This window comes from Podarcis filfolensis (genome assembly GCF_964270895.1).
Source record: "Podarcis filfolensis genome assembly, chromosome: 6".
Classification (NCBI taxonomy): domain Eukaryota; kingdom Metazoa; phylum Chordata; class Lepidosauria; order Squamata; family Lacertidae; genus Podarcis; species Podarcis filfolensis.
Genome location: NC_139609.1, coordinates 3426482 through 3444156, shown reverse-complemented (window position 1 = coordinate 3444156; position 17675 = coordinate 3426482). Strand labels below are relative to the sequence as shown.

General features: G+C 42.6%; 1 protein-coding gene across 2 annotated transcripts in view; it reads right to left on the bottom strand.

Annotated features, from left to right (window-relative positions):
* The window catches only part of RABGAP1L (RAB GTPase activating protein 1 like), a 146452-nt gene extending 131792 nt beyond the window's left edge, over positions 1–14660 (bottom strand). For both annotated transcript variants that reach the window (XM_083621572.1, XM_083621573.1), the window contains exons 1-8: positions 14317–14660; positions 10229–10346; positions 7093–7246; positions 6434–6611; positions 5481–5691; positions 3861–4035; positions 3234–3394; positions 2619–2729 (exon numbers count right to left, since the gene is read on the bottom strand). In XM_083621572.1, the coding sequence (XP_083477698.1) occupies positions 2619–2729; positions 3234–3394; positions 3861–4035; positions 5481–5691; positions 6434–6611; positions 7093–7227 (971 nt within the window). In that variant the 5' untranslated portion in view covers positions 7228–7246; positions 10229–10346; positions 14317–14660. The remainder of the gene's footprint in view (positions 1–2618; positions 2730–3233; positions 3395–3860; positions 4036–5480; positions 5692–6433; positions 6612–7092; positions 7247–10228; positions 10347–14316) is intronic.
* Positions 14661–17675: the final 3015 nt, after the last annotated feature.

The window sequence follows — 17675 nt, the reverse complement described above, 5'->3', positions numbered from 1 at the left end:
CACATGGCCACAGCAGCCGGCATTTAATATGGCTCCGTTAGGAACTACCAGGGAAGCTATCTATCTCCCAGGAACTCCTTTGGGACTGAAAGTATTTGAGAGAACTTGGTGCAAACCATGGCACAAACCTGTAAACCAGAGGGGCAAGAATTAGTAATATGTCCCTGAGAAACTGCTTGATATGAGAAGGATCAAGAAACAGAAGGCGTTTGACCATGAGACTGCTTGACCATTATCCACGAAACTGTCAAGAGCCATGACTTCCCTCTTTGGGGTGACAGGCCTTCAATGAGACCTCTCTGAAGAAAATCTAAAACATCAGGGTTGAGGCAGTTTCATAGATTAGTGACTCAATGGTGCACATTATTACAGTCATTAGTACGCAATGTTCCCCTTAATATTTAGTTGTCCAAAACTTATTATCTTTAGCTCTGGTTTTTAAAAATCTGGAAAAGCAAAAAAGCATATAAAAACAAATACACACCAGTTGCAGCTCTACGGGTGTGGTTTTTTAAACCGCAGGGCAAAAGTTTCCTATATGAAACAATCTGTTTAAAATCTTATGAGAAGGTTGCCACCTAGGGTAGTTTCTTTTTCAGTGCAACTTAAGAAAATGTGTTCAGAAGTCTTGCTTTATTATTAAGGGAAGTGGCAGAGCATATGCTCCCACCACCTGGAGCAAGTGCATGGGGCGCGCCACTGAAGGGGCATGGCATGGAGGGAGCTCGCTGTGCCCTAGTGAGAGAATGCTGTCTTGGCAGCATCCTTGCACATGCGGCCCAGTGAAAGAGAGGGGCGCCACCACAGTAACACTGCTGCCAACTCTCCACTCCGCCCCTAGATCAGACCTGAGCCAGGAACGGAGCTTTGGCTGGGCACAAGAGAGGTGGCCGCTCCTTCAAGCACAGTCCAGTGGAGAAGAGGGGTGGGGAAGCTGCTGCCGACTTTCCGCCCCTAGTCAGTCTGACCTAGGAGTGGAGCTACGGCTGGGTAGGAGCTCCCTTGCATGCTAGAGCCAGGCTCCAATGAAGGAGCTTGTCATGGGGGCACCTGATTGTGCCCCCCTCAGCCTCCACACACACACTATGCTACTAATTAAGGGAGGAAGCTAATAGACACAATGTGAGAGCCATGAAGGGATCTCCAGAAATCTTTCTCTTTGCTCCCAGGGGTGCATTTAGGTTGGTTCTGTGCATAGCAGGGAGAAAGACTAAACCCTTCCCCCTTGAGCTGGGCAATATATTGGTAAATTGTCTGAAACTGGTAAATTGCTAAATTGTCTGCCTACCTGCACTTTTGCCGTCTGCGGGCAATTTGAGCTGGGAATATTTTGCAGCTCCCTGACCACTACGAAGTATTGCCAGCTCAAAATGTCTGAAATCAGGGCAGGGAGGGATGGTCATCCCAGGCACAGTTTGGGGGACACATTTTGCTCCTCATGCGGCCCTGTCAACCCTGCACTGCACTGCAAAGCTGGGTTGGGATCTGACAGTCCTATCCCAGCTTCACAAATCCACACAGAGCTGGCAGGGGCAGCGTGAAGGGCGCACTCACACTGCTTCAGGGAACTTTCCCGCTGCTTCAGGGAACTTTCACAATGCCCAAGCTGAAGGCGCACTCATGCCAGACTGTCGGGGGGCAATGCCGCCACTGCACACCCCGCCAAGCCCTTGTAGTGCTGGAAGAAGCCACATTTCCAAATGAGCTTCCCGGAGCACACCAGTGCTGCTCTTGGGTTACATAGGGGCTGCCAGGGCAGCATGAGTGCGCTTTGAAGCAGGGGCAAGGGCTGGGCTGCTGAGCTGCGCCCCCTCTGCCTCCCGCTGCACACGCACCCCAGGCATCAGGGGCACATGTTATGCCCCTGCCTGAATGCCATACCGGTTTCAGACAATTTACCAATATATCCCCCAGCTCTAGTGGTGGAAGCCAACTTCTCTGTTTCTATAGCCCCACAATGGTTAGAAAACCCTTCTGAACGGTAAGATTGGCACTGTATGAGTGGTTGTGTGAATAAGGTGCTTTAAGTTGATTGTTGATCATGCTGCCTGGCAATTAGCTACACAAATATGGTTACTATGGATATCAGTACTATATATTTATGTTGCTTGATTGTGTATTTGAATTTTCTTTTTTGTAAACTGCCTCAAGAACTGTGGACAGTTTAATAAAGAGACTAAATAAATTAAATAAATTCAGGGAAAAGCTAGCAAACAATGAGCCTTCAGGATCCATTTAAAAACAATGAGAGAGGATGTGTGATGCAGATGTTGATGAAACGGACACACTAAAAAGGCCCTGTTCCAGGTATCCACCATTCTCACCTTCCCTGGTGGCAGACAAGATGTGGTTGATCAGCAGGCAGGTTTACACAGGTCTAGGAGGTCCTTCAAATAATCTGTTCCCAAAGCAATTTGTTTCCAGTCCCAATTTAAACTACTGAAGACCAGTACTTTAAATTGGGACTAGAAACAAATTGATAAGCAATTTAGATTATGATGGATTGAAGCAGAACATATTCACTATCGTTTTTTGGTTTGGCTAGGCCAATACCACCTTGCAAGGTCATTGAGAATATAATTAAAGAGCATTTCAACACTGATAGTTTCTAGCATTACCTTTCAATTGCTAGTTCTTTGTTGGAAATCTGTTGTACAGTGATCACAACTTTCTTCTCAACTCCCTGTTTCAGTTTGAAATAAAATTTCTCTCTGTCCTTTGGTACTGGGCTACAGAAAATTTCATAAGAATAACATTTCATTAGCATTCATTTAACAATCATAGACTATAAAATAGCAAACTCTGACAAAATGTCTGCTGTAAATTCAAGACTATTTGCTTCAGGAAAAACTGAGTAACTTCTAAGAAAACCCCCCAAAATATACTCCATTATATTATATTTTATACAAGGTGAAGTTCACTGTTCAGAATATTGCTTCTTTTGTTCTTGCACAGCTTCTGATGTGCAATTTGCTGGGGCCAATGTTGTTTCCACATTGTTACAGGCTTTTAGCCTAGATCAGACCCACTGGACTATCAGGTACCAGGAAAGACAATCTATTCCTCCCCCTGTCCCTTCATACTGGCCCCCTAACAAGCAGCATTATGTATGCTGTTCTGAGCTCCTTAGAGATGGACTCCCAGCAAATTTAGCAAACTTTGCAAAAGCAATTTAACTATACAGATGAAACAGCTGATCTTTTTCTGGGTTTTTAAAAACATCTTCCATTTACCTGAAGTTTCCTTTACCATCATCTTCTTTGACCTCTAAAGAAACACTAAAAGTGAATGTATCACTGTCAGGAGTTGGAACGATAATGTCCTTTATGTGATCTGATGCTTGTTTGGAGGAACGTTTGAATGCTGTTGAAAAACTATACAAAATTCGGCTGACCTAAAATTGCACCCAAAAGAGGAGGGAGGAGGAGGACAGAAGAGAAGTGGGGGAGACCGTGATTAAGCCAATAATTTGTGATACAAAAAGCTAAGCATGAAACTGGAACACATTAGCCGAAGTGGTTATCTCACACTACTGAACAGGACAATTGTGAAACAAAAAGTTGGGATCAAGCCTTAGGCCATATACACTTAAGTCATCAACCTATTAAAACATCATTTTATATGAAAAATGCAAATAAAAAGTAAACCCCATGCACCTCAAACCATGCCATTTCCATATGAACTGTAGCCTACAGAGTTTATAATGGGTTCTTCACGTCAGACTGACAATGCTGTTCTAGTATAATATGAAATTTTGTATTTGAAGTGGAAACAGCATACAATAATGTTAACTGGAAAGGTTAGGTACACTCTTCAAAAAGTTTGTAACGGGCTCATTAAAAACAATACTTTCTACTCACTGCCTCTTTAATTTCACAAGAGAAGACATGAATCTGGAACTCATCACTGCCACAGAAGCTCTCAGTAAATGCAAAACAATCACTTTCTGAAGTTCCACTTTTCCCACGGACGCAAAATAAGACTTTGTAGATTGGGAAAGAAGCAATTTCTGTACCAGTGGACTGATCTATTATTCTAAATAAGAAGGAGGAAATTGAAAGGCTTTTGTCACTCAGCAAGTTCCAAAGAGAGAACTTTACTTGCCACTTTTGAAATCTAAATAAAAACCTTATTAATCTAAAATATCCTGATTAACACTGAAAAAGTTCACAACACATTAAGAAACCTAGGTCATTCTATTCCAACTAAAATCATCAATATTAACACCTTAAGCAAAAAATTTAATAGATTAAAACAATCTACAGTATTACTATTCTCATTTATTTCACTGGAAATCCTGCGTGCATCAACAGGCAAAACGTTAGTGTTTGCAATATGTACAAATGTGAACTCATTAAAAAGTTTCACCGTTTATATCCTGTCTTGTGGAGTTCCACAAAGGAATAAAAGAACCTGACACGGGGAGGCAGGGAGGAAGCACGAAGGGAGAAACACTTTCTCGCTTTATACTGCCTCTCCCACATCACGCTTCCCCCAATCAAACTAAGGAGAGCCACATTCAAAACCAGTCTTCTTCACACATCATTTGCTGAATAAAGGAGCTTGGGGTATACCTTAAATGCACAAACAAGTGTGGGTGTTCTCCACAACATTTTCCATGTCTGCATGCCACTTTACAACTGCTGCTCTTGATCCACCAAGTAATGTGTGTGGACGTCTGGTTCTGCATGCAGAGAAGCAACAGCAGTGCAAGTCATGGGGCAGAGCAACTCTCCTGCCACTTGTGTTGCTACTTGTTGGAGCTGTGCAAGTGCACCAGAACAAGCACTGGATTGGTGGTGGTAGTCCCACTGGTTCAGCCGCATGCCCCCCAACATTGCCACCATCTCAGGCAGGCTAAGCAGCAGCAATTCTGGTGTCAGGAGGGGGGTTACACAGCATTATGCGTGCCACTGCTACACAGCACCTTGCTTGGATTGCGGCACCTCAAACTAGCTTTGAGAACAACTAGTGCAGCCCCTCTGCACAGAAGAAACCATTTGCGCTCAAAAGAGATACGCTGCTCCAAGCTGAATGACTTTCCTCTGCAGTTCCCAGGCTAGAAAACCACTTATTTGGTTTATTTTATTTATTTTTAAAATTTCTATACCGCCCCTCATCTGAAGTTCACAGGTTTACAATATAAAACATAGCATAATAACAAAAACAATGCCCACACACACACAAAGCACTAGCATCAACACTCCCTCTCTGTGACCACATTTATTTAGCCCCCAACAGTATGTGGGATGTTTTGAGGATGGGAATGCCATGATGGCATTCAAAAAAGTCACAAAAAGGTGTCCTGTGCACCTTGTATGCAGGAATCCACTCCTGCTCTCTGCCTAGGCCCATTTTGGCATTTAGTGTCCCCACACAAGAAATACCCGTAATAACTAATGGAGGAAGAGTAAACTAAGCATATACATATTTTGTCTGTATGCACAAAAGTATGAATTTAAAAAGCAAGTGTAACTCACCTAACAGAACCATCTGGGATATTTGGAACATATAGAGTTACGGGGAAAGGTGAATTACTTGAGCTCTTCAGAGTTCCCATGGCACACAGTGCCTCCGATTCACTGCGAGGAGCAGAAACCTTCATACATCCAAGATATGTCAGTTTGTTGAACAATACACTCTCCTCTTCTGAGGGTACAGTAGGGGAATATGCTGTATCTGACGAAGCTTCTGAAAGTGAATAGAATTCAATCATTACCAACAATGTTCTCCTTTCTTCGCAACAGTCATTCAACATCTAACTGCAGCAGTGTACTCAAGCTGTCCTTGTAGTCTATTTAAAGGTTGCAGCTGGTCATGGTCATGGCTTACATTGACTTCCAAAGCTGCTCAAGTACAAAAGTGCTGGTTTTTACCCTAAAGCAGACCTTAACAGCGTTGAGTTGACACCACCATTTTGAGTTTATTTTTTAGGCATTCCTAATTTGTCACTTGCAACTCTAAGATCCACCAAGTGTGACCCCACACACCATTTTAAAAATGACAAAGAAGAGTAGCTGATGGCTATTCCGCAAGTACCTAACTTTTCTTTAGAAGCTCAAAGACCAAATTGGAATATTTCCCAAAAATTATCTTTCAATTTGTATTTGTTTTCAATGGCTACAGCTAAAACAAATATTTGCTTGCCACATTTTTGCAGTTTGCTAAAGGATTCTTGGTTATTATCTGTTTTTAAAGGGCATTGCTATACAGTTTTTCCAAGTCAGCCCACATAAAACTTACACTGGAGCAATCCAGGGCATGTTCAAAAATAATGGCAAGGAAAAACAAACAAAGTTTGCTTAACAAAACAAATAATGATGAGAGTTTCATTCTTCTGCAAGAGAAAACAGACTTCCTAACCACCAACCAGTTTTTGTTTCACCTCCCCCACATTTCCCCTTAAATATATGCTAAATATTAAAGCTAGTACTTGTGGTGGGAGAATCAAGTAGAAAATGCATAGGAGACTGGCTGACATATCCAAGTGACTGCCTGCAATCACCACTCAAGTCTACACAGTCAGTAGTATCAAGCTTCTGGCCTTTATCAGAATCTCTTAGTATCTCTTCCACGGCTTTCTCCATTTGTTCATCTTTGTTTGGAAGCATCTGTAGAAGGAAGAACACAGAGAGAGATTTTTGAATCTGTAAGATTTCACAAAATTAAATTAAATTCTTCACAGTTCCATTCACAGAGATAGGATATTTCTGAATTGTCAATATCTGGAAAAAGAAATTTCATTTAAGATGGTTTAACCATGTATTCATATTCTCACGTCATGTCTAATCTTTACTCACATAATTAGACAATACAGAATCCTATCAAGCTGCAAATATAAAGTTAAATAACCTTCTAACAGCTTATTTCTTAAGAAGACAATGACCTTGAAGTATACATGCCACACAAACTGACAATGCAGAATGAGCTACAAAAAGCAGCACAATTCCTTCTTCACACCTAACTGTACAATAGGCATCATTTCACAATTAATTTAGGTCCATATTTAGAATAGAATGCTACTTATGGGTCATCATTGAAAAGTTAAAACTGCTAAAAGTTGTTTTTAAATAAAAATCAAGGAAATGTTACCGTCAGCTGAAATTTCTCATCTTTTGCACACAAATCTTCAGGATGCTTTTTAACGAAGACATATTCTTCCTGATTTACTACCAAAACAGTTTCAGAAGAAAGATTGACTTTGTCAAATGAGGATCCAATGTCCATTTCAGAAGGATGACCCTTTCTGCCACCAGAATAAAATATAAAATAACAGTATCATCTACTATATTAAATCAAGTTATCAGTACTACAAAATAAAAAAATCCTTATTGTAAACTCACAAACCATTGAACAGTTTCCAAAAATCCACAAATACCATGCATAGTTCCAGATAGGTATCGAACAAATCCTCTCCCCCAATATATTACGGATCTAGGGCTTAATATAGTGCATGGAAACCAAATAGTAAGCAACCAAAGTTAATGTGATAAGAAAAAAATATATAGTTTGTTCATTTACCACATAATATAATTATAATGTTGTCACTTCATTATATAATTTTTAATTATATAATTAATTATATAATTAAATGCATTTTCTGATCTATTTGGATTTCTGACGGACAGAATACCGTCTCTTAAATTAGGAAGAGATGTATCATATACAACAGGTGAAGTTCCACTCGCGCAACAGGACTTCATCTGCCTCTCCTCCCCCTTGCAGCCCTTTGCATGCCCCACCAAACAGGTCCAGGGGGTCCCCCAATCCCCCAGAGCAGATTTTGAGGGCACACAGCAGGAGGAGAGGAAGATCATGTTTCATCGTACAAATGGAAGTAGCTCCACTAGCGAACTGACGGCAATGAATGCAGCCCAGTATATGAAATTGAGAGGACAGTTGCTGTATTGTTAGGATTATATATCATGTCATTTTAACTATGACATTATTTTAATCTTTCTTATTCTGAAGGGATTGTGATTTTATGCTGTAAAATTGTAAAACACTTCTTACTGATAACAGAAATAAGAAACTTGCAGCAATTTAACAGTATTTTACCAATGTTTGGTTTCCTGCCCCCACCGTCACCCTCAGTCATTCTAAATTATATGATGTTCAAAGATATGACAGTTTCTATCCTACTGGAATTATAATCCATGTATATTTATCTGTTGCCAAGGTGACATCCACCCCATGTAATGACTTCATGCCACAAAAGCAGCTTTGGCTGCACTTTACAGTATTTATTTAGCTAGCCAAACCACTTCACTGCAACCTTCCTTCACAGGAGAGAACAGAGAATTGGCTTTTCAATAAAATGCATATTTTGGATTTCTCTCTGGAAGACTGAACTAGTTATTTCAGTGCAAGGGTTTTTTTAAAAAAACACACTTCAGAAAGAAAAGGAATAAAAATTATTTGCTCTTTTGTTATTTCTATAAACAATCCCACAACTTCCAAACTTTTATCAAGCCTCTTTTTAGATCTTCTTCACCTTGTCGGTTAATGGCAAAATGAAACTCAGACTTCAGTCTTACACCAATTTACCTGGAGGAAAGCCCCATTCAACTCAACGGGACTTATATAGATATACCAGTAGTACCTTGGTTTTCAAACAGCTTAGTTCTCGAACGTTTTGGCTCCCAAACGCCACAAACCCGGAAGTGACTGTTCCAGTTTGTGAACTATTTTTGGAAGCTGAACGTTCGATGGGGCTTCCGATTGGCTGCAGGAGCTTCCTGCAGCCAATCAGAAGCCGTGCTTTGGTTTTCAAACGTTTTATAAGTCGAACGGACTTCCGGAATGGGTTCTGTTTGACTTCCAAGGTACAATTGTATACAGAACAAAATAAGGAAAAGACAGGTGACTTCCCCAGGAGCTCACAAATCTAAATTTAGAAGCACATAGAGGGAAAGAAATGGAACAAGTAGTTCAAGGGTAACAAAATCAGCCAAGAGGAAAGGAAAGGCTATATTATCAGACAGAAAATTTTGAGTATCATTAACGGGCAGCAAAATTGTTAGTTACTTGGTTATTTCATTTAGTTGTATATTTTTTTACTGTGGTGGCAGCAATTTGACATGAAATATTATATATTTATTAATTCATGTAATTTAAAATGTTTTATCCTATCTTTCAATCATAAGCTCACTAAGAGAATTTATAAAACTAAGTGTTAAAAGCAGAAATGGCTAATCTTTGGTTCTCCAGATGTTACTGGATTACAATGACCATCATCCTTGGCTTTTGGCCACACTGACTGGTGCTGAGCGGTGCCTGTCTAGAACATCTAGAGAGCCAGAAGTTAGCCACCCCTGAGTAAAAGGAATAGGAATAAAATATTGCTCATAATCTATCAGACAATTTATTAACTCCAACACCACTAAATGCCTGGAGAAAAAAACAAAAGTTTTAACTGGCACCTAAATGCTAATGTGCCAACGCTTCCTGAATTGTTTGGCGGGGGGGGGGGGGGAGTTCCACAACTGCAAAACTACAGTAGTCTCATGATCACTTCTGTCTTTCAAAAACCTCAATTACAATGCAACACTGCAACCTATGAAACGAATTTCAAGTATTATCAAATCATTTTACAACTTGAAAACTAGCTATATGAAACATTAAGGGGCAGATATAGAATCAGCAATGGAAGAGAAGGACTGTAGCCCTGAAACAATTGCTTCTTAGACTGAAATCCTATATCCACTTTAAGAGGACTGCCTTCTATGTGTGTATGTGTGTTTGTCTATGTGTGGTTGTGCTATTGAGGGAAACCATTGTTTTATGAACACATACTGTACAGTGCAATCTTATACATGCCTACTCAGAAGTATGCCCAAATGAATGCAATGGGACTTGCTCCCAAGTAATTGGGTACAGCAAGGACAGAGAACCCTTTTCAGCCCAAGGGATTCATTCCCTCATCAGCAAGCTTCCGGCGGTTGCATGTGAGGAGGACCTAAGAAAATGTGGGTGGATGTGACTCTTACAGAAGCCTACATTCCAGCCATACAAAAGTTTTCTCCACACATTTCTCCATCCAAGCAAACAAGAGGAATTATCACAGTTCAAGGATATATTCCAGTCAACAAAAGGACTTAAGGCATGCCTGCAGCAGAGTTAGGGAGGCGTGTGGTCTGAGGAGGATCTTAAAGGCTAGACAGCCACATTCAGCCCCCAGGGGCATATAAGCTTCACTATATTATTCTTTTTGTATTGCAGCACTTACCCATTTACTGTTGCCAGAACTTAACAACATAAGGTTTGATATTAACCGGTCAAAGAAGCTTTCATAAAGAGTGGTCTTTCAGTCAGCTCTTTCAAGGCAGGCAGGACCTGTTAATCACCTTTGGGGCCAAACAAAAGAAGATAGACAAAGGTCAGACATACAGGCAGGCAGCCACACAACTTATCATCATCATCAGGCTGAAACAATCAACACTCAGCCAAACAGATGTGATTACAGACAGTAGTACTATATACACAATATGGAATCCAATCAGAGCATGCAGATGTTTTGCAAATAAGTCACACAGGGCTGGTTCAGATACCCATCTTGAAGGATGAGATGGAGAACTCTTGCACAAGCTGAAAAGAACTCTACAAGTCATTAGTGCACCAGTGTAAACTCTTGTGATTTTTCTTCCTTGCTCATGTCAGGGGCGCCAGCATACAATTTTTGGTTGATGCCAGCATCCTACCCACTTCAACCAGCAAGCCCCTGTCAGCTTCTTCCTCAGAAAAGCTTGGTGTTGAATGAGTGTGCCAGATTGCATATTTATTCTGCAAAATATAACTTGGATTCTACTTGACACAGAATTTGTATTGTTGAGGCCGACAAAAATTAAGTTTAAGTAATCATCATAGATCATATAAATCCCTGGAGCATTATGCTATATGTACTCAGTTTAGGCAGGTATGTTTTGGGGTACTGAATTTTAATATATGGTGCAGAAATGATATCATACTCCTACAAGAAGAAACAATGGAAATGAACATTGGAAAGATAGTCATATCTATTTAATTTACCTTTTCAAATGCATGTAAATGTGAACATTTAGAGACAATTATAATGGTAAAATCAAATTTTGTGTCAATGTCAAATTTTACATGGGATACTTCTTAGGGCTCTTTTTTTATAAAGCTTTTTAAACTTCTGCCATGCTAATAATCTCATCAACTAGGAAATGCTTGTCCCCAATACAAAGATCAGGTGCATAGCATGTCTCCTGACAAAGAACATTCTCCTCCTCCCCCCCCCCAAAAAAAATCAAATTAGTACTTCTTTCATTCTACCCACTGAAACTAATCTGCACCTGTGAGTTCTACTTTGAGAAGGGGACGGGCAACTATCAGGAAACACACTAAAGAGTTAGATACTAGTTAAGAAGTGGAACGTTCAGACAAGAGGATTCATGCAAATCTTTTAACAGCACCCAAGAAGCATGAGGAAAATAGAGAGAGTGAAGGAATCACTATTACATCAAAAAGGTTCTTCGGGCTGGAGTGGGGGAAGGGATGGTAAGTTGGAATGTGAGGGACCCTTTGTAATTGTGTTTATACACTGAAAATCAATAAAACTTCTAATTTTTTTAAAAAGGGGTTAATCAGAGAAACTGCTGCTAAAGATGAGAAAGATAACAACACACCAATAACATGGCACTATCACAGTGCATACTGATGTCACACTATATTAGAACTGCTGCCCTAGCAGTTCGAAAGCACACTAGTGCAAGTAGATAAACAGGTACTTTTGCAGCAGGAAGCTAAACAGCATTTCTGTGCACTCTGGTTTCCGACAGTGTTCCACTGCACCAGAAGCGGTTTAGTCCTACTGACCACATGACCCAGAAAGCTGTCTGTGGACAAACGCCAGCTCCCTTGGCCTGAAAGCAAGATGAGTGCTGCAACCCCACAGTTGCCTTTGGCTGGAATTAACTGTCCAGGGGTGATTCTTTACCTTATATTACTTACAGTATCACATTCTTCACTAATAACCATTTGATCCCCCTACAGGACAGCTGCATATTCCTACATTGCAGGGGGTTGGACTAGATGATCATTGGGGTCCCTTCCAGCTCTATGATTCCATAAAACCAATTCCTGAGTATTATGAATTACAAAGCTTGCTGCAGATTTTAATTTTTATATAATTTGCACATGCAATTAATTTTGTATGCCAAGTTAGATTCAGCTTATTTATTCATGCCCAATCCAAATAACTTTATTAATGCTACATTATAAAACATGTCTGAGTGGTTTAAAACGCCAACCCTTTCCAAAAGCCTGAGAAAAGAGGTGTGTCTTCTGCTGCCAATGAAAAGTCAACAATATGAGGACTCAGTGCACCCCAGGAGAGGTTGTTGATTTTGTGGGCTCACAATGAAGAGTAACTCTACTTGATATTTTGGAAATATGTTATAGTTAAATATGAGTCTGTGCAGTAATTAAAATATGTACAATCAATGGGAAATGAAGAAGGGGAACAAATTAATGATAAATGTTAAAATATTTTAAGTACTGAAATGGAATTAGGAAATGCATGTTACACTGAGCAGAGAGTAAGGGAGGGGAGAAAAACATCATGAATGCAGGGTGGGAAGTCAACTTTTAAATTTGTATTTAATATGAATTAATTTGATGTTAATGTGTTAATTTTTTTGAAAAGCAATAAAAATTAATTGCCCGTGAGAGGTTGTTGAAGCAAGGAGCCACCACATGTGTCAGCTTTGTTACAAGACTTGTTTGTCACACTTCCAAATGTTATCTTGAAGCATTTCCCGCGTATTCCCATAAGAGCTATAGGTAGTGGACAAAGTGAACCTATAGGTCATCCTCATTATAACATACTCAGGCTTGCAGTACAATATTTTAATCATGTTTGCCTCTTCCAATTTCAACATAACTTCTCCCTAATAGAATTCCAGGCTTAATAATTTCAGGAGCCTACTGAAGCTACTAAGAATAAACAAAATGTTCCCACAAAATCAAATACTTTTTTCAGGCTCTCATACCTTTGATAAGGTATGTGACAGTAAGAAACTTTGTCAAGAGGGCCGGAAAATGCATCTTTTAAAAAAACCAGAATTTAGCTTCACTTCACGAAAGAATTCCACAGCTTGTCAATAAATTAAATTCTCTGCACAAAATTCCTTTTGGATGCGAATAAACAAAAACGAAATTCTAACAACGATTTTCTTCTGGTTCTCTACACAATTTAGTTGTACTGTAATTCACAAGCCCTTCTAGCTTCCCCTGAAAGCAGCCAGTTTGTGAAACACTGGCCAGTAAAGCCCCTTCGAAAGCTGAAGTGTGACAAACACTTTGCAGTCTTCATCAGTTTCAGTGCCAGAGAGAAACGAATAGAAAACTTGACAAGCCCTGCGTATTTGCTCTCCCAATTCATCTTTGGACCTGAAGTTTTCCACAGCGCTAATTCGGTGAGATCTATCCAGATGTTTGTTAGGAGAGCTTTCCATGAAACCGCAAGCCATTATGCTTCGCCTCTGCCAGGGTGAAAATTCATCTAGCATCGATCCTCGTCTAACAAGAACATCTATACCAAACACCCGCAGCTTTCTAAAAGGAAAGGAAAATGCTGATCGACAGCGACAACCTCCTCCTCCTCCTCCCTCCACCGCGCAGAGCAGCCCCTCCGAGCTCATCCGGAGCAGCCAGCAACTTTATCTCAACAGCATCGCCCCCCGCCGCAAAGTCTCGCCGCTTTCGGAAAGCGGGCGCATCCAAGGGCTGCTGCAAAGCAGAAGCACCGCAGCGGCATCGCCGGCTCCCCGGCTCCGGTCCAAAGCAGCGCTGCTGCCAAGAAGAGACCGGAGGCCGGGTCTCCTCGCTGCGTCTATTTCTCGCATTTCTCGCCCGCCCTTCGCCCGAGGTCCACACGCCCGAGTCGGGATGGAGGCAGCGCGGGGAGTCCCCCCAGTCGGCGGGGCTCTTTTCCCTGGCGTCCCTCGGACCCACGCGAACTTGGCGGCGGCTGCAGCCCCGAGAGGTTTCTTTTGGGGGGCGGGAAGGAGAGCCCCGAAATTCACCCCAATCGGAAGTTTGTTCTTGTTGCCGCCCCTCCTCCTCCTCCTCCTCCCGTCCCAGAAAGGTTTTCGCGGCAGCGGCAGCCCTGCTTTCCCGGCGGGGGCGGGCGAGCCTCTGAGGGAAGCAAGGGGACCCCTCCCGAAAGAGCCCAAACAACTCCCAAGTCAACTCTCGGCGTCGCCTCCCCGGGGCGACACGCGGCGGCCCTGAGGGGCAGCGCCCCCGGCGGAGGAGGAGGAGGAGCAGCCCCGGCCCCGGCCCGCGTCTTACCGGCGGCCTCCGGCTCCCTCAGGGTGGCGGTTGGCGATGGTGGCAGCAGCGGAGCCCCCGCCTCCCCCCTCGGGCCGCTTCCCTCTCCGCCGAAGGGACGGCCGATGACGTTGGCGGTTCTGTTTTGCCAGGAGGGGAGGGGGCGGAGGGAGCGGAGATGGAGCGGCGGCGAGGCGGGGCAAGTGCGCAGGCGCGCGCCCAGGCACCAGCCCCGCCCCATCCGCAAAGAGGGCGCGACCGACGTGCCCCGAACGGGGGGGGGGTGCCGGGACAGGCCGGGACGACTTGTCCGCCCCCCTGTTCTCCCTCGGTGGGCTCTCCCTCCCCGGGCCCCGCCCGCGCTGCGAATGAGGGGCTCCGGCCCTCGGAGCCTTTCGCGGGCCGGAGCCCAGCGTCCCGTCAGCGCGGCCAGTTAAGCTGAGCCACCAAAATGTGGCCTCTGGATCTCAGAGTGGCCAGTCGTCCCCCCCGGAATTATATATATATATATATTTAAGAAAAAGCCCCGGTTGGATAACTTTTGTAATGTGTGAAGTGAACTTTTGTAATGTGTGAAGTGCAGGTGTTTGTGCTGCCCCCTTTTTATTTAAGCCAAACCGGCTTTACTATTATTTATTTCATTTGTATAACCACCCTTCATCCATAGATTTCAGGGCGGTTCACAGCATAAAAACAGAAGATTAAAACAAAATACGTGATATAGAACATGAGCAGTAACAGAACAATAACGCCCTGCACCCCAAAAGCACATTGAAAAGAGCAGAGGATGTTTTACTGGTGACAGACCACAATCCTGGGCCCGCCCAATACATTTTGGTGCCTGAGAACCCCAAAATGGCACCCCAACCCCACCTGCCAGGAAGAAAAGGGGAGTGAAGATCTGCGAGGTGAGCGAGGGCACCTCCTTATCACCAAGAGGCAGCTTTTACGGGGAATGCCGAGGGGGCAGCAGGTCTGCAAGTCGTGGGTGTCCCTGCCCTGCCACAATCCCAAGGCCGCTGTTCAAACATGACATTTTCCTGGTGGTTGGGGGACATGCAAACCACTGTGTACCTTGAGATGTGAAGATGAGACAAGGCAAAAGGCAAAGACTTCCCAATAGCTACAACATCCAGCAAAATAGAGCCCTGCTTGGTCTTCAAAGAAAACTGAACAGCCTGATTAATTAACATGGTTTGATTTTCCCGCACCAGTGTGGACAACAGCCTAAGGAAATCATCTTGGATGAAGCAACAGCCAAGTGAACTAGCTTCTTTCTAAATCCTATTGCAAATCACTTTCCATGGAGATTTATTTTGTGTAGGAAAAACTTAGTGCATGACACAACCCCTCTGCCTTTCAGCAAACGCAATGCGCTCACTAAACATTTCCTAATAACCTATAGCCTATTTCACATATATATATTTAACAATAATTATATCCAGCCATATACAGCACTCAAGGCAGATTGTTAAAACAATCATATTAATATTTAACAACAAAAAAAGCAAACAATAAACAACCAAGATAGCATATAACTTGGCTGGTGAAGCATTCCTGCCAGTGGGACCTTCTGCTGGCATTCCAGGGGCTTCTGCTGGTGTAGAAGCACCCAGCCCCCTTAGCAGGGTTACGCTTCCTCTATGCAAATGATCCTTAGCCAGCAAATCTTTTGAGTTTAGGATTTCTCTCTCCTGGTATGCTTGTAAGTACTTCCCTTGTTTGGCTGCATTTATTCTCGGAACTGTGAGTATAATCTGACATGACAGTCATTTTGTTTCTTTTGCTGTGTTATGCCAAATCAATAATAAAAAAAAAGAATTGGAAGTCATAAGCTATGAATTATTGGAACAGAATCAGAGTTTAGGATTTTTTTCCACTAAATAGAATAAATTAAAAATTTCTTTTTTACTTAAGCTCCAGTCTCCACAACACCGGATTCAAAATATTCGCATAAGAAATTACAATTCAATTATATAATTTGTAATTATTACATATACATATTTTAATTGTATAGCAATTATAGATTAACATTACTTTTCTCCACACAGTGCCCAGTACCACTTCACTGGTGCCCTTTCAAAGACCCACCAGTCATTCATTAGACTGGCAGTTGGAGATGCCACAACATTTTGGAAAATGTTTAAATAGCCAAGACTTCAGTTCCTCAGGAAGGAAATATATTGGGACAGGCTCTTTGACTATAAGACATTGATCCTGTAAAAGCTGCCTCTTAAATTACATGAGAATTCTGTGAATTTAAGCAGGTTCTTAACAGACTGACAACCTTCATCACAATCGCTGACCCAAAGAGACCAGTATTTTAAATACATGGGGATGGGGGGAAATAGTTTTCCTCACTACTCACTGCTCACTTTAAACAGGTTTTTCTTATATTGCTTCATCCAGATTAAACATAATTTGTTCTTGTAAAACAAGCTGTTAGGAGGACATGGTTTCTTTCTACTCCCACCATGCAGCTTAAGACAACAGGATGCCATCGCCCAAATCAGAATCACTTATGAGTGACAGGCAACCTCAGAAACTGCTATTTATCAGAGTAAGCTGATTTGCCATGGCTGCTAGGAGCAGATAGAAGATAAAGGCTTTGAATGGGGTGTTAGGGGAGAGGCTAGTACCTCTGCTGGGGGTCATGCTTCTGGGATAGTTTGTCCACCTTTGTCCCCGCCCTGCACTCAGCTCTCACCTGTGGCTCCTAGAAGCTGTCAACATACGACAGCAGCCACACCCTGGGAATGGCTTTGACTGGCTGGCTAAACTAGGTGAGGGGGGCTGATAAGTCTCAAACCCTTGGTGAGTTAGGGACAGTATGCAAAGACTGGCTCCAGTGGATTGAGCAGACAAGACCAAGTGGTCCAACAGTCAAGAATGTGGTTTCTGCATATGCTGCAGAGGGAAGTGAGGGGTACATAGGGCTCACCAACCCGGGAAAGTAGCCCATCTAAGAGAATGAGAACACTAATCCAAAATCTCCACTGCCTTGCAGGACATCTTTGGGAGAGGAAAGGGCTCAGGAGTAACCCTACACAAATCCAGAGTGGAGTCCTTAAGATGGTTGGATGGTGTCTTGTATGCCTCCTTTTGGCAACTCCTGCAGTTAAGCTGGTGCCCAAGTATTGCTCTGCTTTCCTTTGGACCACATCAGCGAGGCCAAGAGCGGAGGTCTTGTTTGGGCAGCCCAGGACCCCCATACACATTGCCCAGGCTTGCACCCCGGGCAGATCACTTCATAGTGGTTTGACTTTATCCCAAGAGAGAGATGCATGACAGCAACAACAAAGAACACACCAGCATGTTCATGAGCTAGTGGGTGCACATATCTGATTTTTCTGTGTTTTTGTGCACATTCATCCACACAT